The sequence below is a fragment of the Cimex lectularius genome, unplaced genomic scaffold, assembly GCF_000648675.2.
Source record: "Cimex lectularius strain Harlan isolate CLEC.00 unplaced genomic scaffold, Clec_2.1 scaffold221, whole genome shotgun sequence".
NCBI classification, from domain to species: domain Eukaryota; kingdom Metazoa; phylum Arthropoda; class Insecta; order Hemiptera; family Cimicidae; genus Cimex; species Cimex lectularius.
This window is the reverse complement of record NW_019392775.1, coordinates 345,572-372,469: the sequence shown is the minus strand read 5'-3', so window position 1 is coordinate 372,469 and position 26,898 is coordinate 345,572. Positions and strand designations below refer to the sequence as shown.

General features: G+C 33.9%; 1 protein-coding gene across 1 annotated transcript in view; it reads right to left on the bottom strand.

The window, feature by feature from the left end:
- Nucleotides 1-26,898, bottom strand: part of LOC106663395 (hemicentin-2-like) — a 221,331-nt gene that overhangs the window by 147,295 nt on the left and 47,138 nt on the right. The window contains exon 2 of the mRNA XM_014388215.1: nucleotides 12,829-12,955. Within this exon, the coding sequence (XP_014243701.1) occupies nucleotides 12,829-12,955 (127 nt within the window). The remainder of the gene's footprint in view (nucleotides 1-12,828; nucleotides 12,956-26,898) is intronic.

Here is a 26,898-nt window from a genome sequence, read left to right as displayed (position 1 = left end):
TCTCAGACGCGAACTAAAAATGTAAACTATACAGTCTGACCCGTGGAAAATGAAATCGGCCGAACTGTTTTTTTCCAAATCGTCAAGAGGGATTGAAAGAAATATTTTGTAAAAAAGAATTCCGAAGAGCGATCTTTTGATTTGTGGGGAAGTCACGGAGTGCTGAAGTGGCGCTCGTAACTTTTTTTTTACCGTTAAAGGCTATTATTATTATTGTTATTTTTATTTCAGTTTATAGCATTTCGTAGGGTACGCGAGTAAATATATTATCCCGAGCTGTCTGCAGCATTTGCACCATCATTCTGCTCCAAACCCTCATATATATACACCTCTTGTCGCAGACGGGGAGTTTTATGTCCGCCTCTGTCTCCCGTACGCAAATGAAAACGCCTTGGTCTAAATCAGAGATCGCTTGTCTTTCAGTAGAATGAAAATGAAGCATTTGTGAATTTTTTTAGTAGTAAATAATTTCTATTAAAAAATATGATAGACAATTATTTATCATGAACTATGTATTATTACTATTGTACGTATTAAAGTTAAAACATATTACAGTCGTCTGAAAGAATTTTGAATAACTTCATTTTATAAAAATACCCAAAATTATCTCTCTTATATAGTGACTCTGTATATGCGTATGTATCAATTAATCATGTTGTACTTATATGCAGCTAATTTGTTCATTATACAATCGTTAACACAAAAAGCACTTATGACTTTGAAGATAAAATGTTATACACTTTCATGAAAAGTTATAGATATATTCCATATATTAAACAAGATTTGGATATACAGGATGTCATCAAACCAGTGTCGCCCTGGCGTTGTCAAAACATTTTCAACTAAGAAAAATAAACTGTGCTGGTTTTTTTTATAGCATAAGTTTTTCTTTTAAACATTGCAATAATTACAGTTTTTAAATATATTATCTGACTTTATGATTTGCACATTCATCAAGCCCATTTAAAATTATATATATATGTGTGTGTGTGTGTGTGTGTGTGTGTGTGTGTGTGTGTGTGTGTGTGTGTGTGTGTGTGTGTGTGTGTGTGTGTAAAAATGAGGAAAACAATTTTTTCATTAGCTGTGTCCGATCTGTCCTCACAGGTTTCATGTAGTGATGATGCTCTTCAGCTGATCTAAAGAGTTACTGAGCGGACGAAAAAAAAAAGTTCAAATTTTGTGTTGCTCTCTAAGGCTTTGAGAACCTTTGAAACTTTTTTGATAGTACTGTTATTGCACCCTTGAGCGATGGTATTAAATTTGCTTACGTATGTTTCTATGGCTAGTTATTCGTCTAGACAGATGGTTGCGATGGGGCCGACAGTCTCAGAGTTAGCCTTATTTATGCCCATTCCAGTACTATTTCCCACCTTTTTCCATTTTATACCAAAGAAGAGATCCAGGTTTTATTAGTTTTTTTATTATGCCATTTGCATCTCTTTTCAGTAATTTTGTTGCAAATACCATTGTAAAATCGGTTGAGCACACCTTTAGATATAGAAAAAATAACACGATAATTAATATACTGCAAAAAACTTGCCCATTGTTTTGAAGTAAATAATGTAAAAAAATAAATTTGGGTTTGAATTCTAGAACTTCGTCTAACAAAATTAATTCGGCATTTATTTGAAATGTCAATATAACTTGGAAGGAATATTAAAATAGATAATTTTCAACATGCTTTCTACCTATTTTTCTTAGTCCTTCAGAAGTTTCAGTTTATGTCTAAAATAATTCTTTTTTATATGATTTAGGCATGGTTCATTGTTTTGCATTTTTGGAGCTTTTCTTTGGAGGGGATTCTAGAGCGTTCAGGGAAGATGCGAAATGTGTTGCTTCAAGTTTTACACATCTTCATACTATCTTTCAATACAGTTAATACAATATTCTATACACAATTAATTACTAATTATTTACACAGCTAATTAGCTATACAAAAATTACTCGTCTCACGACGTTTTTAAATAACCAAGCAATTACTGAGCCCTGTGTCGGTTTAAATACAAAACGATGTTACGATAACAATAAAAAGTCATACGATTAGATCTAATTTTTCGGATTAACAAATTTTTTAATACAAGTTATTCTTCCTGAAAAGATTTTCTTCTTAAAAAAATAGTCTTCCCACGACATATTTACATTTTTTGTAGTGCGAGTCCGCCGGTGTACGGTTATCGCCAATATCTATTTAAACTTTGGGAAAACATTTATATTTTCTATAAACAATTTAATGAAACAAGGAAAGATTTGTAAAGCCAAACAAAAGCAGATCGGAAAGGAAAAGCAGTCACAAGTTTGGATCAATTAAATTTTTAATTGGAATCATTTGAGTTAGACAAAATGGAATATAAGCGTAAATTGAAATGACAATTATATTATGTTTGCATTGAACAAAAAACGTTTTTCATTGCCGTACATAATTCGCTATTAATAATGAATGAATTCCAATATGACGTCGTATTTTGCATTAATTAAATCGTTGAACAACTCGCACGTATCACTCTGGGCATAATGGTCAAATTGACGTAACAATTGCGTTCCGAATTGTTTGTTGGCAACCCTTAGATTAAGAAACTCGTCTACATATGGGTGAATGAAACGGTTTTATATTAAATGCTTTTATTTATGACTAATTCTCTTGGTTGGTTCTCAGCACATATCTTTCTTTTACACGCCACGGCACGATTTCCTCCTCTCCGTATATCTATACCGTATTTTCTTTTATCGCCCCTTTCTTTTTTCCTACATAAATTACAGTGGGGCGAAGTTATTAAAGTTTTTTTATATTTTTGCTTCATTGAGCATCACTTATCACTTGAATTTATTACGTCAACGACACAGCACATGCATTCAGTTTTTTAAAACTTGACTGAGTGCATACTATAAAAAATAAGCTCTAAAAATTCACTTATATTTAAAGAATACAAGTGAAGGAATGACAGTTTTTCATGTAATTTAATAGTTGACCAATCCTCTATATCCTGAGTACTGAAGACGTTCCCTATAAACCTACCGCTTTTTTGCATTGTTTATCGATGACAGCTGTACTATTCTCTAACCCCATACTGGCGGCTGAACAGTTCTGGTTCAGGTCACATCACAGCACCACAACACAATTGGCGAGGGACACAGATATTATTGAGCACAATTTTAATCTGTACAAGCACACTGGGATGGCACTGGTTGATGTTGAAAAAGCGTTCGACTGCGTGTGCCACAATGGGCTTGTCTTTAAGTTAATCAGTTATCACTTTCCCAAATACATCGTTTATTTAATAAGGAGTTATCTGGAGGATAGGAAATTTTGTGTCTCGCTTAACAACGTAAGCACTGACTTTCGGCCAATTGCTGCTGGTGTACCCCAAGGCTCTGTCCTTGGGCCCACATTGTTCAATTTATTTATTAATGGTATAACCGAACTAAAAGTTAAGCCAAAGTGTCCTGATGACACCGCTTTTATGATCTCGTCTTTCAGGGTAGATACAATAGCTAGGCATCTCTCACTAGCCCTTGAGAAAACATTTAATTACTTTTACAGGTGGCGGATCAGACCCAATGAGTCAAAAACAGAGGTGATTCTGTTCACTCGCAGTAGGCCTAATGTTGATTGTTTTGTGACAATAAATGGAAGGTGTATTCCATGGAAAAAAGAAGTGAAGTATCTCGGTTTGATGCTGGACTCAAAGCTCACGTTCACCAAGCACATCAACACGGTATGCGATAGAGGAGTGGCTCTGATCTGCAATTTATTTCCGTTGTTCAATAGACACTCTGATCTGAGGATATTTAATAAAAAGTTAATTTATTATTTGTATATTCGACCCATGCTGTTGTATGCGGCTCCTGTCTGGTCTAATACATGTATCACCAACTACAGGAAGTTGCAGGTTGTGCAGAACAAATGCTTGAGACTGATTGGTTCCTTTTACAGATGGACGCCAATAGACTACCTGCATTCAGTATTGGAGGTGACTAGTGTCTCTACTCAAGTCCACAGTATAACATCAAGATTTTGCTTATGAACTTAGTGAATACATCAATATTAGTAATATTGTTAACTATGAAGCTGCCTCCTTGCAGACACTTTACAAAAAATATAAGTACAAAAGAGTGAAGCACATTTTGCTGTAAATTAACTATATAACGTAAAGGTTTTTTTTTTTTTTTTCCCTCTGTGTTAATATTGAGATATGTTTAAATTAGTTCTTTTTTACTTCAGATCAGGTATATAGGCAGGATGCCTGAAGCCAGTCTTTTAATTTCTTTGTAAATACTGTATATAGTTTGTAAATAAAAATAAATTTCAATTTCAAATTTCTCTAACCCCGATCGTGCGGTTACTTCGCATTATCTGCAGGAACATTAGCAGATTCGTGTAGACAAGGGAAAATGAAGATAAACGAAAGCAAGTGCGTCCATGTCACAATTACACTACGAAGCAAATCTCCGTTCACATTATACTACAACAATATTTCTATCCCCAATCATGACTGCATTCGCTATCTTGGGTTCCACTTAGACTCATGCTTAACGTTAGCATATACGACTGAAACGACAAGACCTAAACAAACGCTACGGTTTACTCTACAAACTTATAGGACGACATTCCAAGCTATCAACGAAAAACAAACTATTTACAAAATGTTAGTACAGCCGATTTAGGCTACGGTATAGAACAGTGTGGCACCGAAAAGCCTTCCAATATCCAACGTATCCAATCCTTTCAGTCTAAAGTCTTCAATCAATTATGAAAACTCTGTATTATGTCTGGAATACTACCTTCCCCAACGACCTTAAAGTCCTATTTATACAAAACATGACTCTTACAAAATGTACCAAGTTCCACAATAATTTCTCCTATCACCCCAACAGTTTCGCCCAAGTCTTGTCCAACAGAACCCAGTCCCACATTCCGTAAGGCGTCTCAAGAGGAAATGGTCTGCGACCTCCTTTCGGAGGAGTAGGCAGTGAAGTTTATCTAATGAAGTGTGAGAATAATATTGATTATTTGCTCCCCACAATATAAATGTGTAAATATCTGTAAATATATCTATATTCATCATATTACATTTTCTAACCAATATTACAGATTGTAATAAAATATTGAAAAAAAATCTCAACCAAAACCTTAATTAAAGATTAATTAATCGAAAAGAATTTATTTGGTCAATCGGACCACGAAACCTAACAGATGTAATAAGCAAAATGAGTATATTTTTTTACATTTCATTAGTCGCCGAGAATCATATAGATTACACGACATTTAAAAAATGGCAAAAAGGAGGGAAAATTCAAAAGGTGGAGTTGAGATGGGAAGTTGGTGTCCGAGTGGATCGAAGTCACGATAGCTCAAGTGGTAGAGCAGCGGCGTATTTAGCCGAAGGACTGGAGTTCGAATCCCGCTCGTTACATTAACTTTTTTCTCAATCAAAACCTTAATTAACGATTAATTAATTGAAAAGAATTTATTTGGTCAATCGGACCACAAAACCTAATAGTTGTAATTGGAAAAAATATATGCGGACTCATCAAGTTCATTCGATTTTTACGAAAAATGGTCAAAACCGTTTGAAAATCGATTAGAATTAGAAGGATAGATATTGTAATATATTGCATAAATTGTACTACAAATATAACTTCACTAATCAAAAATACATTTTAGTTTTTCTATTTGTTTATACTACCTAAGCCCACTCGAATTTCAGCAGGAGGACCGCCCAATTTATTCGGAAGGGAGGAAAAGTTAAAAAATAATAATAGTAAATAAAAATAATAAAACACGTGAAACAAAAAAAAATTAAAAACAATTTTATATGAAACAAATGGTAAATTAAAATATAAATAAAAACTTAAACGTAGAATGAAAAATCGTAAACAAGATAATAATATTCAAGGCAATGATATCATTAATGAGAAGATGTGAAAAAATCGGTTTCGTATCAAGCAGCCTTAAATACGAGTTTGCATAGTAAACAAAAATACACATTTCGGGTTCTATCAGCAAATAGATTATTTTTAATTTCTGATGTCTTGTTCCGCATGTAAATATGTAACTTCTCAGGATTTTATCGAACGCGAAGGCTAGAGAAAACGGTGCGTAGCTGTTTGTCTTTCAGCCTAAGCCAACAACATTTAGATGCTATTTTATTATAACTGAGAAAAAAGATGAAATCAAGAAAAACGCCTCAAACTTTTTATTTTATTATTATGTCATTACGTGTAGTTTTGTATAGTTCTAAACTCCTTGTAAAGTTTCCTGCGAATCGGAGAAGTCGCTTTAAAGTACTCACCAACAAATATTTGAGACCTTTTTTTGCCCCAAAAAATTGTATTTTTTTTGTAATTATGTTTTTTATTTCGATTTCAATTTGGTGGGGCACATTCAGCAATTGCCTGTATGACGGAAAATATGCGCGCTTTGGCCCTACAGAAAGTGTGCGTGTGTCAACCGTGTTTGGCTAATTCTGAATCGAGTTAGGATGATCCTTCTTCTGCGGTTTAGATTTTCCGGAGGCCACATACCAAGGGTGCGGATGTCCCCGTCCACGAACGCTGCCACCTTTTCTTCACGATATTCTTTATTGCTCATTTAGATTCAGCGGGTCGGATTGGGATAGTTTGGTCTGCAGTGTGAGCCATCCTGGCTTTCGACGCATCGACTGCACGTTCGTTGTCTTCCAGCTCGACGTGTTCAGGCACCCAGATTACTACTATCGATTTTCCTAGATGCTCAGGGCATCATTCAAATGGACAAATGCACCACGAGAGGAGTCTTTCCCTTACGGCACAATTAGAGAATCAGTGCACACGTGGTAGGATGAATTCTCCCCGGATTGCACGAGTCCAAGGTCGAGCCAGATCGCATACAGCTCGGCCGTACAGACTGCAATGCGGGGGTAGAGTCCACGAAGTGGACACACCTCCGCTGAACATGACGCAAGCCACACTTTATACTAGCATGGACCCGTTTGTGAAGACATTTATTTTAGGTGAAGGTAATGTGTTACAGAGAAGTCACTTGACTAGATTCTCACACTATTCTGGGATCAGCAACGGCTGAATATCTGTGAAAAAGAAAGGCCCAAAATCTCCCACAGTTATTAAGTTAATCCCTTTGTTGTTCTTCTATAAGTAGAATTTGTATTTTTTTATCAGACAAAAACGTACGATTTGCAGATCCTGACAGAAAACAAGCTACTATGTTGAAATTAAAAAAAAACGCAGGTAGGAAATAAAATTTACGAACACTTTGGATCAATCAAGACTTAAAGAAGCAAGCAAATTTAGTTGCTATTGTCAACCTTTCGACTATTTTAATGTCAAAATCAGGGCCTTTATTAATTTCGCATTATGAAAACATACTTGTACAATTGATTTAATAATCAATATGACTATATAAAACAGAAATTTCTCTACAGATTGACATATTTAATTTTTTTTACAGGCGATATCAAATTTCGTGGAAGACTCATTCAGTCCCAACGTTGCCAAGGACTGTAAAAATATTGTAACTTTATCCCGGAGGTCCTCCTTTCGTTATGAAAGACCTCTTTTTAAAACTAATAAGGTTTTAATAAATTGAACTTAAGCTCATAGTATCTGTTTGAATCCTACAATTATTATTTTCCATTTTAGTATGTATAAACTCTTTTATACTTCTTCTGAGTAATTGAGACTCTTTGTCAATTATTTCAACTTCGAAAAGCCAAATTTATGCCTACTTGATATTGAATGTTTTGATAGTCCGGTACCAGATCTGGATTTATTGCCACAATCAGAAACGACCATAAATTTTAGTTTTTATTCTCTGTTTTGTTTGACCAATGTATTTGATTAGATATTCACTACACGAGAACCTATATAAAACATTCGATAAATTGAACTTTTCTCCCTTATCCTTGAGTTGAGTATGTAAAGAGGTAATTTTATTGTTGTATTTGTAACAACAATTGATGTCGGGTATGTATTTCTTTATTAAATATTTTAATTTGGGCGAAATCACTGGAACGTACGTTATACTCTTAAACGTGAAAGGATAGTTCGTATTTCTATCAGTTTTTTCATCATTTATTAACTTTCTTGAATTAACCAGTGTCTTTGGGTAGTTGTTATTTTTTAAAATGCGGAAAGCTCGCTCTTCAACTTCACTCAGAAACATGTTCAGCTTAGTGACAATACTCTGCGTATCAAGTTATTAGCTCAATTCAGTTTCAAACAAAAGAGTGAGAAGAGAAATAATTAGAATATGTTTCAGAGCTGATTTCAATGTGCCCGCTGGACTTCTGCCATTCATAGAGAGGGAAGAGAACCTCTATTTTAACCTTCATAGGTTTATTGTATGTTCTCACGATAACTTTTAAAAAGCTCAATCGGATTGTTTAAATTATCCCATGGAAAAGTCCGAAACAAGTCATGAACGTACTTACATACGGGCTTAACATTATAAGTGACCTGATCTAAAACCAAATCAATCAAATCATTTATTAGGATATCTGCAAAAATGGGGGACAAAACACCATGAATGGCTTATTAATTTGAAAAAGAGGTCTTTGGTAATGAGAGGAGGACCTCTAGGATAACGTTGCAATACTGTTACAATCTTTGGCAATATTGGGACTAAATCGGCCTTCAAGGAAATTTGAAATCGCTTGTAAAAAACTTAAATATGTCATTCTGTAGACATATGTAAGGTTGCTGTAAATTCTGCATAGTTATATTGACTGTTAAATCATTGGACAAATATGTTTTTCAAAAGGGGAAATTAATATAGGCCTGGGGAAGACCTTAAAATAGATCGAAAGCGTGGCAGTAGCAACTAAATTTGCTTTCTTTTTCAAACCATACCTTGATCCAGAGTGGTCGTAAGTAAAAAAAAAGTGTTCGATACTTGAAAACGGAAATAAAAATGTCAGTTCAGTAATGTGATGCAGAAACAGCCAAGCTTCTTAAATAATCGGCAAAACATCCTCATACCGAAGCGCCACAGTTCTGTTTGTCACGGCTAGATCGAATCACAATCTTTTAATCTTACAACCCAAAAACTAAAGAACAAAAAATACACACATGCATGAAATCGTGCAAAGATGCGATTTTCTCGTTAGAGTATTTGTTGTTATTCGGTGCTCGGTTATTCTTCGTCAAGATAAACGTGTTTTGATCCTTGCCCCTCACCCCGAGTAAAAAAGCAGACCAGTTATTCACACAGGGAAACTAAATGTTTGCTCGAGAAGGTTTACGTCATCTGAAGTGATGTTCGAACTCTCGAAAAATAAATTGTCACAAAAAGAAATTATATGTTGGCCGCGATTAAATAACATTGAACCTTATTCATGACATATCGTCAAATTGAAATTTAATAAAGAAATTTAGTAATTTTTTGATTTTTAATCAACCAGATCATGTGGCCCGATGTGTTGTTAAAAGAACATGCAATTACAAAGCTTTTCTTTACGAAGTTTTCATCCTAAATGAGTCATTAAAATACTTATGCTGCTAAATAGGGTAAAAATTTGACACGCTAATATTATAACGTCGCGTTTAGCTTACAAGTTGAAACTCTGTTAAATTGCAATTAAAATATAACCAGATCTGCGAGTTGTGAAACTTTATTGACGGGAGAATAATGCGATGAACATAGTTTACGTCAAAGCAATTTCGCTTCTCACGATAATAATAAACGAGAAAAATTTCAACATTTTTTTATTGTTACGTTCTTTTTATACTGGCGGAAATACTGACACAAATGAGTGCTTATTTTTCTCTTGAACTTTTGATTGACCCACTTTATGAAACACGATGCTGAAAAACTTGTAATTAAGTTATAGCCTTAATCATTTTGATCAATAAGAACAAACAATTTCCTTAAGTATAAATTCTTCTGAGCCGGGAAGAAGTAATCGTAAATCTAGCCATTAAAATGTTAATGCATGTCTGCCTTGGAATTGAATAATTACCTGACGATGTGACGTGTACAATGGGAACTTAGGCTCTGGTAGATGAGAACTCGGCCTTCCTCCCGTAAAAACATAGGCCCAATATATAATGCTGGAAATGGTAACAAACGTTTTCACTTTTTCGAAAACATTTGTTTCTGTCGTAGTCAAATTCCTCAATTCGAATGCGAAATGAAGCATTTATCAAGTGGAAAGAACTTGCCGAATTGTCCAGCTTTTGTCTATATTTTTTAAATTTATTATTGATTAGCAATTTATAATTTTCAATTAAATAATAAACGTTCGCTTCCAGAATGTACAACGAATACCAATCAGTTGCACATGCTTTCAAAGCAGAAATACACTCAAAGACAAATATATTTATTTGTTTATTTTTCATAATTAGTAGGTATAAATATTAATATTCGACTTAAAACGCAAGTTTAATAATCTCCATCAATTAACTTGTTGTTTACCTTTGTAGAGTGCTATTAATCCTTTTACACACTTTAAGCAGTCTAATTTCATCCATTCCAGAGCTAACTTGTCAAATTAGTTAATTGATTTTTTAATTTTTTTTTCTTCCATAAAACTATAAATTTGAGTAAAAAATTAAATATTTCTTTTTTTCTTCAAAGCATGGTTTTAAGTTGAGAAGGCCATCCAAGGAAGGATTACCGAAGTGAATTGGCCAGCACGTTTTCCTGACATGAATCTTATAGGAAACTTATGGGACAAGATGAAGAGACGGGTTAAGCCAGGAACACACTTACCCGATGCTATGCCATGCGACGCTACCCGATGCTACCCGACTCCTTGCCACGTTTTTGGTGGGGTGTGCACATCTATCCGACGCAAGCACACGTCGCGTACAGTCCACAGCGTTTATCACAATAATCACTATCACAATCGCAACGCATCTTTTGTTTTTAATGCACTATTTTGAGCAAAACCTTGTAATACATTGTTAGTTAAATTTTATGAGCACAACCATCTAATAAATTGTTTGTTAAATTTAATTGTTTTAAATAAAGTTACTCCTAACCATCATAATTAAACAATGTTTATAAAAACTTATGCATTTTTATCTCGTTTAATTTGGTTTACATTAAAATAACATGTTGTAATTAATATAACGACAAAATTACATGTACGTAGTTTGAAATAAACTACAAAAAATATGAGTGTCCTGTTCTGATGCTACCCGACATTAGAAAGTGTTGTAATTTTACGAGCAAAACTATGAAATAAATTGCTAATTAAATTTTATGAGCAAAACCGTGTAATAAATTGTTCCAATTTTAGTATATGTACCGCCGAAGCGAGTACAATAAATAGTTAGTTACATTTGTTGATTCATGACATACAGTTGATTCATTATATCAAAAAATCGTATTCCGGTGTTTTGATTAATTTTCTATCAAACCGTTAAAATTAATTTTTTAAATAAAAACTAATTAATTTTTAATCACAGTTAATTTGGTTTATATTAAAATAATTATGTTGTAATTAATATAACGACAATAATACATGTAGTTTGAATAAAAATATGAGTGTCCGGTTCTTTTGTCTTCGATGTACTCGATGCGACCCGACGAAAATCTCGACAGTGGGGATCGCAGAGCGTCGGGTAGGTTAGCGTGGCATAGCATCGGCTAGATGTGAACGGGGGTACTGCAACCTTATGGAAAATCGGAGGTTTGATTTGCGTCGGGTAGCATCGGGTAACTGTGTTTCTGGCTTTAGTCATCGTTCGCCGACTCCAACAAGCGTTGAACAGCTTCAAACCGCTCTTGTTGAAGAATGGGATTCTGTTTCACAGGACGAAATCCGATCGCTTATTTACTTGATGGAGGCTTGGGCCGTTCTTATTTGCTAAATGCTTAGTAGTCTTAAGGCTTTCTCGAGGCCTTGGAAAATAATGCGCGTTAATAAGAGCAAAATCAAATAAATTGTTAGTTAAATTTTAATTCATCACTGAAAGATTTCCGGCTATTTTGGTGAATTTTCTTATATATTATAGTTTAGATATGATATAAATTATTCTTATTTTTATATTCATTAGATTTCGTGGTCCGATTGACCAAATAACTTATTTCAATTAATTAATCTTTATGTAAGGTATTAGTTGAAATAATAATAATAAAAATGGCAAAAATTTAATGCTGATAGGAGGGAAAATTCGAAACGTGAGTTCAGATGGGAAGTTGGTTTCCGAGTGGATCGATGTCACGATAGCTCAAGTGGTAGAGGAGCGGCGTATTTAGCCGAACGTCGTGGGTTCGAATCCCGCTCGTGACATTGGCTTTTTTATTTCAACCAATATCTTACATAAAGATTACTTAATTGAAAGAAGTTATTTGGTCAATCGGACCACGAATGTTAATGACTTTATTAATATAAGTAAAACGAAGTATACTTTCACTAAAGCTCTTCGTGCACATTTCAATTATCGCCAAAAATCGAAACCTGATTGCAGGACATTTGAAAAATGGCAAAACGGAGGGAAAATCCAAAAGGTGAGGTTGAGATGGGAAGTTAGTGCCCGTGGGGATCGTGGTCACGATAGCTCAAGTGGTAGAGCAGCGGAGTATCTAGCCGAAGATCGTGGGTTCGAATCCCGCTCGTGCCATTGACTTTTTTTATCTCAATTAAAAACCTTAATTAATTGTAATATAATAATAAGTTCACTAATTTCGTTGTCCGCTTGACCAATTAATATATTACAATTAATTAAGGTCTTTAGTTGAGATAAAAATTAGTGAACTTATTATAATAGTTTTCTGTCATTGAGTTCATCATTAGATAGAAAGGTATTTAAAAAGTTTCAAAAATAAACAATAAATACAGGAAATATGCTTTTAAAAAAATTGACTTTTACAGTGAAACTTACGTGTATAAAGGAACTCCGGTATTTCCTTTGAACCATAAAATCATAGCCACGTCTGTGTAATTGTTTTCCCCTCTGCACGGTAGTTCGGCTGTCCCATCTATTTCTGCCCAAACTACTTCAGGTGGTTCTGAAATATAAAAAAAAAAGATATGTCTTAAATAAGTTTTAATTGTATAGCGATAAAACAACATACACCAATTCCATTTGTTTGCCCGTTCAAATTTATGTTATGAATGTGCATTCCTTTCAATGGGTAACAGGTGTTACGTTCTCAGTGCCGTGAGTAGTGCGGGAAGGGTGGAGGATATTATAATGGCCCATTATGGGAAAATATATTAAAGTGGCAATACTATGAGTGTACTTCTTTTAATAAAATGTAAGAGAGAAATGAAAATAATATTCAAAATTTATGCACCCTTTCCCTATATTTCAGTTGGAATAGTTTTATTTTTGAAATGTATAAATAGGTTAATTACATAAATTGTATACGTTAATTCGTTAAATTTTAAAGAAAAAATATATACATATATTTGATTTGTTTTTGTCTTTCGAGTATTGAAAGTGATCGTCGAGTAAATAAATACATAAGTTTCCTTTATTTATTTCGGTATAGTTTGTAAAGAGGTATCACTGAGCGAGCAAACTTGAACAATAAAATAATCCATGGTATTATTAATTGAATTCAGATTATAATGAATTCTCTTGCATAAAATTCATCAAAATGCAATAATACAATAACGCGTTGTTATTCTATTATCTGTAATATACAAGATGTCCTGTGAACCGATGTTAATCCTTCAGGAGGTTATCCTACATGTCAAAATGGACTAAAATGTCCATATTGTGCATCTCTGAGTGTCAACTGTATCCGAGATGTTTCATTTGAAAAACTTCAGCCTTTCACAACTCTATACTACGAATTCTCTCTAATCACATGCAAATCCTACTAATAAATTGTATTTCACCAATGAAAGAACTGTAAAAACCTTACGGGAAACACGTGTGTTTTTAATTTTAACCTTAAAGTAAATAAAATATAAAATCACTTAAAAGAGACACTTATACCATATAATTCCCAAAGTTCTTATCTCAAGTTTAAATAAGACCTTCATGGTTATTCAAGTACTGACAAATATGGCGATTGTGAAAAATGTTTCCTTTGTTAATGAACAATAAAACATGCACTTGTTGTTCAAAGGTCAATTGTCTTTAGGTTAAATTTTGAACATTTAATTTAACTTTCGCAGCTTGCCTCAATTATGTAACAAAGCGTCTTTTATGTTTACTTTGTATTACTTTCATTATTTTTTAATAGAAGTTCCAGAATTAATGGCTGAATCTTTAAACAGTGTGTAACCGATAAATGAAATTTCTATCAATTAAACGTTAATTTTACGTTAGTGATAACTGACATTTGAAAAATTAAATAGATGTTTTTAAATTTCATTATTTGAGCCAATGTTTCCGTATAAATCATTACACACATCATACCTGTCCGTGTTAACAGAACCAGGACAATCTTACTTAAATTTAGACAGGAACTTTACTTTGAAAATTCGTAAAAGTTAATTTTTTAATGATGTGCGTTGTTTTAGTGTTTTGCTTGCTTTAGGTCTCAATAAAGTAACAAATAAATCACATAGGGTTTTCAATGCTATTTTGATTGGTGAAATCAAGTTTGCAGTAGGATTAACATTTTATGAGATATGGTGGCCTTTTGGTATATTGTACTTTTCTGGTTCCTTAGTTCATTCCGTCGATCCGATCCTTATTTAAGGAGTACTAGGTCATTGACTGTCGTAGCTGCCACTTCCCTGGGTTTTCTTTGTATCCTTGCCTCTTTCTCCTCATCTGCAAATGCTGTCAATATTGAGTATGCCAAAGTAGTGTAGTTGTTTTCTCAGCTGCCAGTGACCAATGAATCACTTATCACTTGATATATCACAATCAATAAAGTAAGAAATACTAGGTCATTGACTGACGTTACTACAATTCCTTCCTTGGGTTTACTTTGTATCCCAGGCCTCCATTGAACGGTTGCTTTGCATTCGAAGATGACAAGGGCGGCAGTTTCTTCCTCCTCATTACATAACATGCAAATGGGGTCATAATTGAATATGCCAATGTTGTATAGATATTTGCTCAGATTCCAGTGACCGGTAAATAGATCCGGAGCCGGATCAACTGAACTACGGGCGCAAGCATCTTCCAGCCCAAATGCTTGCAATTGCGGTTTGAATTCGTAGTGGTACGTGGTGAGACCCCTGGCGGGTACTCGGAGAGAGACGATTATCCGTTGTACGTACACAGGGTAGTGGCACTCGTCCGGAGGTGGTTAGCATTTCCAAAAACAAAGCCGTCGTCGGAACGCATCCGGAAGTCCCCACGCTAGGGGGGCCCCTCCACTCGGGGGAGATAGAGTCGCCTTCTCTATCTACGGGAGTACCGAATTCGTTCAGCCCTTGTACCAAGCGCTGTGCGGCACACGGTCAGGTACATTGTTTGGCTGGCCCACCCCCTCGGACGGGGCAAGTGGGGAAGAAGGCCGTTTTGGTTCCTAGGGGCTTGGGCGGTTCTTCTACACCAAGCTTGCGGGCATGGCACTAACCACCCGTGAGCAGAGGTGCGTCGCGTCCCACCTTGAGAAACAAACGTCTGATAAGGCCATGTGCCAGGTGCGGACGATGAAGAACCTCATTGTATTTTTCAAGACGAAGTGACCCGAAAGGGAACTTCATGACCGGTAAATAGTCCTATCACCCCTCTGAGTTTAGTAATCTTTAACTGCAGCAGTGAGTTTGCCAGTCCTGGTTAAGGGGCATAAGTTCACTGCGTCTACCACCCCTAGATTTTATCCATTTCTCTTTTATCCCAAGAATTAATTCAGGACGTATATATGGTCTTGCACATCATCCTCTGGCAAGGGGGCAAGGGCCTTTTCGTTACCTAAAATTCCTTTGTTTCCTGGTTCCCACAATATCATTGTTTTTGAGTTTTCCCTATTATTTTTTTATAATAACTTTAATTTATTTTCCTTTTACACAAAATCAGACACATAATAGAAAAGTACAATACGACATGAATAACAATCCGTTTATCGGGAGTAAACTAAGAATGAGTAATAAAAGTGAAAAATATAAATCAACTGAATACCTATCCAAATGAATAGTTACAAATCATAATAATAATTATAACAATTATGACATTTAAGTGAATATAAACGGAATTCAAACATTCATAGGGGAAATAAAACTTATCTTTATTTTTTATAGTTTTTCTCTTTCTTTTAAAATTTATCACTAATTGAACTGTTGAATCAATTCATACTGGTATTGCCAAGCGTTGCGTGCTTAGCATGCAAGGGATTTACTTTTTTTTCGTTCAGGATCTGAATAAATGAAACGATGAAACGAACGTAAAAGGCTGAGGACACCTAGTTGCGGAAGATATTCTGATAAAATGGAACACCCAGCTAAAAAGTGAAAATTATCTTCTTCTATCCTTGAGTTTCATAAAAAAAAAAGTTCGTCAGCATTAGATTTCTAGGGTACAAAGTTTAGGAATTTTTGTTTGCAACGTATTTTTAGGAACGATCGCAGCTCAGTGAGGCGTAAAAGGTTTGCTTACTCACACAGAGGATTGAAGAAACAATAGGAATGGTCCGAATCCTTATAAAAGATGGAACTGGCTGACAGGGAAGCTTTCCTTGGGCAAATTTCATGAAGAACTTCCCTAATTCGACTTAGAAGGATTTTAGATAGTCCCGGCCACAATCTTTTATATTTGCATTTGTTAACGGGAAAGCACAACCATAATCATGAGCCAACGTGTTCCATTTGGAAAACCAATAGCAATTCGTGTTTATCACCGTTGTAGCTGTAATTTTGGATAGAGGTGAGGATGCCAAGGTCAGAAATGAGATAACATGTGTTGACTCAATATATGTTGAAGAGTTTTTGAAGGTGCGCCAGCCTGGAAGAAGGCGCCACAAAAAAAGTCTACAGTTTCGTGGGTTCAACGAAACCTCTCAGGCTGGATAAGCAAGAAAGAAAGATTGGTCGACCTCGTGATTTCATGCAGTTACTTTTTTTTAAACACTTCCTGAAATTAAAAATAATTTGTGTCTAAGGTCTTACACATCATAAGATTTAAGGTAAAAATAAGTTGTAGGATCACCCAAGTTTCTATAATAGCATATGTGTCGGTGTAGAGTCTCGAAGAGAGAAGAGTTTTTTTAATAAATATCCTCTGAACTTTTTCTATTACCTCATATCTCTGAAACCCCCAGATCTGGCAAGCATAGCACAATATGGAACTACCAACTCTGTTAAATACTTTGAACTTCACTGAAAGCTGACCCAGGTCCTGGGTGAACAGATCATTCTAAACCCTATTTACCCCAAACTAGCAAGTGTTGCTTTACGTTGTAGATGATCGGTAAAAGACAATTTCGACGATGGATTAACCCTTAGGTATTTGTAGTTATTTACAACATCTATTTTCTTACGTTTGTTGTCCCAACTATCTGACGCAGCTTACCTACCACCTTTCCTAAAAATTAAAATTTTAGATTTGCTCAGGCACAAAGTTTTCCTGATTTTGGAAATTTTCGATGTATTCACTTAATACTTTTGATGTAATTTTTTTACATGCTAATGCTTCAATACCTGCATGACTACCCTAATTATTCGGATTTTTTCCTAGTGTACATGTTTTCCGGCATTGTTCATGCTGAATCTATTTCGATTCTAATATATCTATTACTAATTGAATGTTGCAATTTAATATCGAAATGTACTAGTCGTTCTAGTCGAAATTATTAATTTTGTTAATATACAATTTGGTCAGAGAGATATTTAATAAAGAACATGTTTTGGAGGGCGCTTCACGAAGTAATACACGTTTGTGGCGCGGGGGCGAATTGTTCTCAACCAATTTTGACAAAGGTTTGAGAGTGTATCACATAACTTTTCAGTCATCTCGCCAAGATTAGATTTTGTTGATATGCTGGCTTGATTTAAGCAGGAAATAATATCGCACATAGCTGAATTTGGTCTCAAAAGTGGATTTTTATTTACGAGTCAAAAATAAATTTCGACTCTACTTCAAGAAATTACGTTTTAACAGATGTAGTATTATAAAATTGTGTTAATCCGATAACGAGATATAAAATTAAACATGGTTTAGGAAGGATAACAAGTCTAAACACATTTGGGTCCCTGAATTAATTTCCTAGTGACTAATTTTTATACTAAAAAATCAATTTTTTATCTATTTTGAATAAAAAATAAGGTGTATGTGTTTAATGCTCATTAGAACAGGCTATTTTTGTGTAAGTGGCATATTTATCAGTATTTACAGAACAAAGCAAATTTTACTAAAACTTCATACAAGAATTTTGCAAATTCCGAAAAGTTTATTATTCTATGTAATTTTGTATTATGTTTGCTTAAGGTTGCAAAATTTAGACGGTTTTCAATGCTTTTGCCATTGGTGTAATCAAATTTAAAGTAGGATTAATATTATTAATTGTAATATATAATTGGTCAAGCGGACCACGAAATTAGTGAATTTAACAATTAATAATTAATTAAAACATTCCAGTAGGCTTAGTAGTAACATGTTTACAAGTAGAGCTTTTGCTTAAAAAATGCTGTTCATTTTTTGTCTGAAATTGATACACTGTATATAACTTTGTGAGGAACCATCTAATACACGTTTCTTTCCATAGGTCGTAAAAAAGATAAAGTGTCTTTCTTTTAGCTTATGCTCCAATAATTACTAAAATATCCGAATAGGCTTGAATACTGTCTTAGAACGTAGACCTTGTGTTAAAAAATACTGTTAATATTTTTCTAGGTTGAGTAGTTTTATGAAAACCCTTGTAAGTCGACACTCTCTGGCTTTGTAAGGAGCCCTCTAAAACACGAGAAAATGTAAACAATTTTAAAAAAAGCAAAACTCTACCTTGATGCACTGCAATTATTAATAAAATATTCCAGGAAGCTTAAGTAATACGTTAGAAAGTGGAACTTAGGCTACTCGTTTGCATCACATGGTTTACAATATCAATTTTGATAAAATATTGAATGTTTATGATGACACAAATGTTGAAGTGTTCGAAGTTCCATTCATTTCTTGTATTAAGCAGCAAGATATTGACGAAAATAGATTTTTGGGGGCCTCCTTATTGAAGAACGAGTCATTTTGTAATTGGAAAAATTTGAAGAAGAACGAGAAAATATTTTAAAAGGGTTGTTTTTATTCAATTCTAGACCATCACAGTTCAACAATTGGAATAGTTAGATTGTTTTAATCACTGACACATCAGGCACTGTTTAATCGAAATAAGGTACTTTTGAAAAAAAAAAAGTTTGCTATTTATCATTCTTTTTTATCACTGACACAACCGTCCCATTTTGATTATCAAGCTTCCTTTTTCTACTTGATTGGTACTATTTGATCAAAATATTGTAGTTTTAGAGAAAATAAGTACTAAACTTGTAGAAAATGGTCGTTTTAAAAATTCACATAAAACACATCACATTTTGAATATCAACCTTTTTTTATCACTGACACACCAGGTACAATTTGATAAAAATGTGGTCATTTGTGAAAATAAAGTTTGTTGAAAAGTAGAAAATATGTTGAAATGGATCGTTTGTCAACGAAAACACATCAACAATACATGTACAAATAACCTTTGGAAAATTAATTAAAACGGCCATGTGTGAATTGTCTCTTTTTAAAGTAAGTATATAAACTTGACACAGTTTTCGTTCAATGCGAATACTTTGTACTTTATCAGGTGAGTAAATAATGAGCAATTTGAAAGTGTCTGTAAAGTTACTTTTCTTTTTATTCAAGTCCTTTAGAAAGCGGCCTTTTTTCCTCTTTTACAATTGCGGTCCGTTATTGTTGTTGTGAAGCCCTGTAAAGGTAGATATTTGACAAGATTAATGAACTGATAAACCTTCACACTGTGTAAACGACGAAGTGAAAAAGCACGCAAAGGGAAATCTTTAAAAAACCCTTTCATTGAAAACGAGTGCATAAACCTCTATTCAACAGCAATACATATTCAAGAAGGTACTTATCTATTATTAAATTCCTCAGGTGCATACCCCCTTTGAATAATCATTTTTCGTTTCCGTAGCGTAATGATCGTGTATTAAGACTAACTAGCCATTGGAGCCGGATTTTATCTCGCTAACACAATCATATGTGTCCAGCGGGCTAATATTTCTTATTCAGACGGTCTTGCCAAGTCCACTAGCCCTTGTATAACCGGCTAATCGTACTTGTTGCGCTTTCCCCTTTTAAAACCATATAGTTTGTCCTCTTAATAGGACATCCGTTTTCACAGTTGAATCTCGTGAAATACTCCTATGAAAAATGGTTGTAATTTTCCTTCTAAAATATTTTCTAATATTGTCTATTGATGTAAATTAAAAACTAAACATTGTTTAGATTTACATTTTCGATTGGAGAGACTATATGAGGGGTTAGTTGGATTTTATGGTTGAGACGTTAATCCGTTAATTCTATCAGATTAATGAGAGTTTTGTAAATTATACGTTTGTACGTTAATTTAGCTTTAATTTTGGTCAATACGTTACTTGAATTCTTATGGCTTTGTAGTCTACAGCTAACGATGAATGGGAATAAAGAATGGCTGTATCGTCATGATAAGTAGAGATAAATGTGCGTAAGTGTAAAATATGAGAAATGAAGTATATTGCAAACAATAATGAACCAAGTATGATGCTTTCTTATGGGGCCGTTCAACATACGAAACCGTAGCATTCGGTCAAGTAATAAGTGCCAAGTGGTAAGTTTAATTTTATTGAAATATATTTTTCTGGTTAAAAAAAATCGTCCTGTAAAAATTTGGCAATGAGAAACAAATTATCGCCATTTAATTATCTTGAAAGCATACTGAATAAAAAATAAACATGCAGGAGCATGTTAAACCAAACAGTTAACCTGTTAAACGACGCGGATCGCTTTACTGAGTCCGTCTATTCTCGCTCGTTTGCAAACAGAGAAAGAGAAGAAGAGATGAGAAAAGGAATTAAATGGAAGTAAGTACACACATTTATATGTACAGGCTAAAAAGAAGAACAGAGAAACGGAGAGATATCAAAAGGAAAAGAATGAAGTGGAGGAGGGGGATAAGGAGAGTGAGAGAAAGAAAAAATAAGAGAAAAGTAATTAAATGTAAATGAGTACACACACACACACATATATATATATATAGTATGTATATAAATTATGTTAAATTATCTGTTTATAACGCTTAGATGCAGGTGTCATTTCTAGTATTGTGATCTGCACCTTCTCCCTCCCAAGAGACCTACTTATTTAATTCTGTATTTTTTAATAGGGGTTCTTTGCCTAGAACTTGACGAGAGTACATCGTTAAATTAGGTTAAAACTTGTTCTTGTAACTTCAAATAAAGTTTTTTAAAAAAGGAATCCGCAGTTGAAGTTATTTAACTTATATACAAAGTATCTCAGCGAAAATATCTACTCTTTTTAACTTTTTTGGTGATACTAGGTAAAAATAATTAGACAAGAGTCTAATATTTTTCGAAATTATTAAACGTTTAAAATATTAGTTTTTGACATTATCATACCACGGCAAAAAGCTTAAAAACTCAACTTTTTATTCCTATGAAAATAAATCTTAATAATACAGTTTGAAATAATTTCGGACAGTGTAGCAGAACACACAGAAGAATCTTAGATTGTGTAAATCATTATTTACACAATCTAAGACATCTAAACTTTATAAAAAGCCGCCGATCGGATGGACAAAAATGAGGAATGTTTTCTATTTAGAAATTCATATATTAGTTTAATTTTGGACGTTAAGATATTTTCCAATACTATTTTGAAAAATTCAAACTCAGTCCTTCTTCTGTTCAAGTTGAACGGAATACTAATCAGGAGTTTGGACAAAGGCGCCTCTGTTGAAAGCACCAAATTAGTTGGCTTGTAAGGTTTACTCCATGAAATACCACCTACGAAACAAATCACACCTATCGATAGTTGTGAATGTACGAAAAGTCCTCCGGTCTAAACTATGTTGATTGTGCATACTTGTCATTCGTCTGACAGTTTTTACGCACTTCAGAAGTTGCAATCTTCTCTATACTTGATTGAGTGTAAGCTTTGTATTGTTTCCTACATAAAAAAATATATAAGGATCTTTGGTTTCTTAAATTCAAAACTTACGACGAACGTGTCAAGGTAGCCAATCGAACGACAAAAAACTTGAGAGAACAAGTTTTAGGACATTTAAATGTAAAGCTCGATATGTCAACATTTTGTGTCATTACTTGCGGCTTAGTGACAAATAAGGAAACAGTGTAGTGGATAATCAACGCAGATCAGGTCAGTAGTTAAATGTCGATCCGGAGTTGGGTCATGTGAAATATTGCCCGAAAAGAATTGATGGTGAACGTATAGTAAGGCATGCTGCCAAAACATTGACCTAATGCATCAAAAATTGATCGAAGAAGAGCAATTATGAACTCTTAAAAATTAAATGAATAGACTGATGATTGATTTTCAATAAAATGATAAATACTTTGAATAATTTATAATTTATTTCAGTCAAATGTGATATACTTTATATGTCGGGTAATTAGTTTTAATGATGTAAAGGTAGCCGATCAGCTACTATTCACAATATATTTGGGGGGATAAGGGATGTGGTCCAATAAATATTGCGGGTTGAAACGGTGTTTTATTTCACCCTCTTCAGGGTTCTATAACAGATATACAAACATATAATTATTTATAATTACTCAGTTATGTAAGTAAAAATCAACAATCAACTTATTTTTTACTTAGATTGTCAGTCTGTTATTGAGCCCTGAGGATGGACAAATAAAACGCCGAAAGCTTGGCATAGTTTCAACACAAAACATTCATTGGTTCACATCCCCGATCCCACCAAGTATTGTGTATTGTGATTAGTTTTAATGTAAGCACATCAAGTACAAATATACAAAAATGTGGGAAAAACATATCATAAAACATCATATTTATATACTAAACAACAGAAATCTCCACTTATGACTAGAATTTGAAAAAATTTCCGAAATGATTTCCATTTTTTACTCTCAACTCATGACACTAAATCCACCAAATAAGAGACTTTGTTTTTTCAAGGCGAATTGCCCCTGCATTTGCGAATATATATACTTTAGGCTGGGTCTTTTAAGTAGTCAACAAATTTAACGATATTATGATTTTTATCATGGCAAATTTTTAAAATGGAGAAATTTTAAAATGACATCTACAGCCAATTCACTTTCGAGTCCAAAATGTATAATTGAGACTAGGTTTGAAATGAAGCTTACGCAAATGTGATGATTTCTTTTTTTAACTTTGCTGGGAAAACTGGCCTCCTATATTTCTTATTTAACAGATTCGTGGGAGGTGACTTTTTGATCACTAGAAGATTAATAAAACACCGGGGCTAAAAATATATAACAGAAATTGAATCCGTCGGACATTCTAATAAATATATGATCTAACCTATTAAAATGACACAAATACATGCATTGCCAAAAATAAATAGAACAGCATCAATCTGAGAACAGCGTTTGAGTAAAACAGAAAAAAAATTTAAGTGCTAAATAATAAATAGAGAGATGTATAATCAATAAAGAGAGGATAAAGGGAGAGAGAGAGAGAGAGACAGAGAGAGAGAGAGAGAGAGAGAGAGGGAGAGAGACAGAGAGACAGAGCCAGAGACAGAGAGAGAGTAAGAAGAAAAGAGAAATGGAAAGAAACGAAAGTGAAAAAAAAAGCAAGGAGATAAAAGATACGTAAAAATATACAGGAAATTGAGGGAGAGAGAGAGAGAGAGAGAGAGAGAGAGAGAGAGAGAGAGAGAGAGAGAGACAGACAGACAGAGAGAGACAGAGAGACAGAGAAACAGAAAGAAAGAGAAAGAGAAATGGTTATGGCCCAGGACTCTTGGAGTCCGTGCTAATTAGTTATTTAGAATACAAAATTAATTATTAAAATAAAGATTTTATGATTATTAAAAATATTGTAATTAAAAAATTAAAAAATCGTTGAAAATGTAAAATAGTGTAAAAGAAAAAAGACAAAAAAGTTGTTAAAAATTATGAAAAAACAATATTCTAATTAAGAATGTAATTAAAATAACAGAAATAAAACTAAAATAATTCCGGAACCATCTATATGAAGGTATGGTCTTGAATAAAAACAAATTCAATTGTTACTGCCAAGTTTTCGGCCTATTTTAAGGTCATCATCAGAACCTATATTAATTTCACATTACGAAAAACATACTTGTACAGTAGATTTATTACTTTTTTTCATATTGTGAAAATGTGACTCCGGTAGGGCATAAAATCCTTCACTAATCAAGAAAAAACTGACATAACTCGAAATGTGCCACTTTTCCTGAAAAATACTCACACCGATGCTTCAAAGCTCGACACAGGACTAAGATATGTCACTTTTCGTGAATGGTGACAGTACGTTCCCGCCAATTTAAAAGTGACACAGTGTTTTCTAGCAGCTAAGAGTCAACCTACAATTGTATCATTTTTACTGTAGCATCACATACGGAATTCTTAAAAAAATTCTAAATCTTCCGGTTTTTATAATTTTTTGAATATTATCCCCGTGAAAATTTCTCCACTTTCTACCTTTTTCGGTGATACTTTGTCAAAAATTATTCGACATGTGTGTAATATTTTTCAAAATTATTAATACAGTGTAATGTTGAAATATTTGTTTTTGGCATAATTAGGGCTGTTTTTCCTTAAATCATTATAATTTTGTAGCTTTGCATTTCATAATGTCATTTTGTAGTATGAATAACTAGTAATTATTGAAATAGGTTTTGTCAAAGAGGTAGGATTTGTAGAAAACATAAATAAAACCGCCTGTGAATTGGTATAATTTTCCGACTGCGGTCCGGGAAACAAACGCTATGCGGGCGAGGGTCAAACGGAACAAAAAATATATTATTTTAGAAGTATCTAAAAAGTAGTTATTGTTGAGTTATTGTTTTAAGAGAAACCGCTTGTTTTAATCTGACATTTTGTGGCTTCGGAATACGATCTGTATAAACAGTATCTCCGGAGTCTATAGCCAAACAAACTTTGATTCCTCCCATGTTCAGCATCGACTAAAAATAATGGGTCGATTCATTTCCATATTCAGATGTGCCCAATAACTGAATGCGACTCTCTCCGCCCCTTCTCGCTTTCCATCTCTATCTCTCAGAATTTTTCGTTCGCAGTCCCTCTCATCCTTTTCCCTTTGCACGTTACGGTCCATATTTTTGTTTGCGTCCATCTCTCCTTCGCTCTTCTCATCCTCTTCATTCATCGATCATACTTACCCTCCCTCGGCTCTTATCTCCTTGTTATTTCTTCTGAAAACCATATGTGACTGCCTGTCTTGTTTACAACTTTTTTAATAATTTACAGGTTGTAAACGTCCACCAGTTACAAGAATTAATTGAAGTATGTAGAACCACTAGTTTTCCCTATCTTTTTATCTTTATTTTTTATTTCTGTGGTCACATAAATTAACCGTATTAGCGACACAATTGAAAGATTCGGTTATTAAGTCGCCTTTACTGGAAAGATTAAATGTATAAATCTGTTGAAGCAATAATGGCCGGCATTGTTGTTCTGTCTCATTGCATTTTGCGCCCTATATTTGTCATGCTTTGTTGGTTGAGCATTGTGCAGGCGCTCGGTGTAATGACACCGTCCGAAAACCACAAAGACTCCGGCAAGCTTTATTTATAAACCTTATTGTGCTCAGTTATAAAGGTTCAAACGAAAACTGACTCAGTCAATTCCAACCTCCTACCAATCCATTCAAAGTCCGATATTTTCCCACTGGGAAATAAGTTGTAAAACAAGTGGCTTCGCCCCGATGCCCATTTTCCTTTTTGGGTTGTGCCAGTAATCGTTAATCTTCAATAATTTCTTATAAGCAACTGTTCTCTTAAAATCACATTTTATATTACATCTTATCTCGTGTAATAATGTTACGTTTTAAAATCCTTTTGTAGTGATTTTTATTTATTTTTTAATAATGAAATAATATGACATGCATCCTCCTATTACTCTCTAATATCTTTCCTCATTCTCTTTCTTTTATCTCTCCGTATCTAGCATCACACACACACACACACACACACACACACACACACACACACACACAGAGTTTTCACTCTGAATTAGATTAAGAAATCAAAATTCAAAAAAAAATTAGTATCTTCTCTACCATCTTTTCGCTTTCCTACACAAATGCTTTTCCCACCTTTTTAATCAACTTATTTATGAAGATGGAGACAGTTAGATAGATGGAGAGTAAGAAAACGTGACCGAGTGAGAGAGTGACAGTGAGGAAAAGGGCTAAGAAGAGAGCGAGAGTGAGTGAGAGGAAGAAAGAGAGTGAAAACAGGGTGGGAGGGGGAAGCGAGTTAGAGATAGAAAGAGAAAGATAGAAAGGAGAGATAGGCAGACAAGACAAACAGACCCAAACATTTTACCTATATATAAAATCAAGACCACAGATTATTTTACAATCGTAATGAAAAATTAATTTAAAAATGTTAGCAATTTAAAAGAGCCAATTATTCATTCCGATCGAAGTACAGACAACAGTAATTTATTGTTAACTTAGTAAATAAAGGTGACGATTCAGGCAGAGTGCGACTGAACAAAAAACTGTTAAATTTAGATCCCAAAAAATATTCCCTATCATTTTTAAAATTATCTGACAATCAGCCTAATCCTTGATGTTTAATATAGCAAAGTAGATAAAATACAGCAATAGTTAGAAAGAAAAATGGTGAGGGAAGAGTTTAGCTATGGGAATACTTAATCAATGCAAATTTGATCAAAAATAAAATGCGCTTATATCATTTTATTTATATATATAAAACTTTNTACTAAATTTTTGTACTGAAAGTAGGCAAACTTAGAAAACGAACATGAGTGCGACATGTGCACATCCCCTAATACATAAGGGGAGGTTTTGTTTGGAATTTGT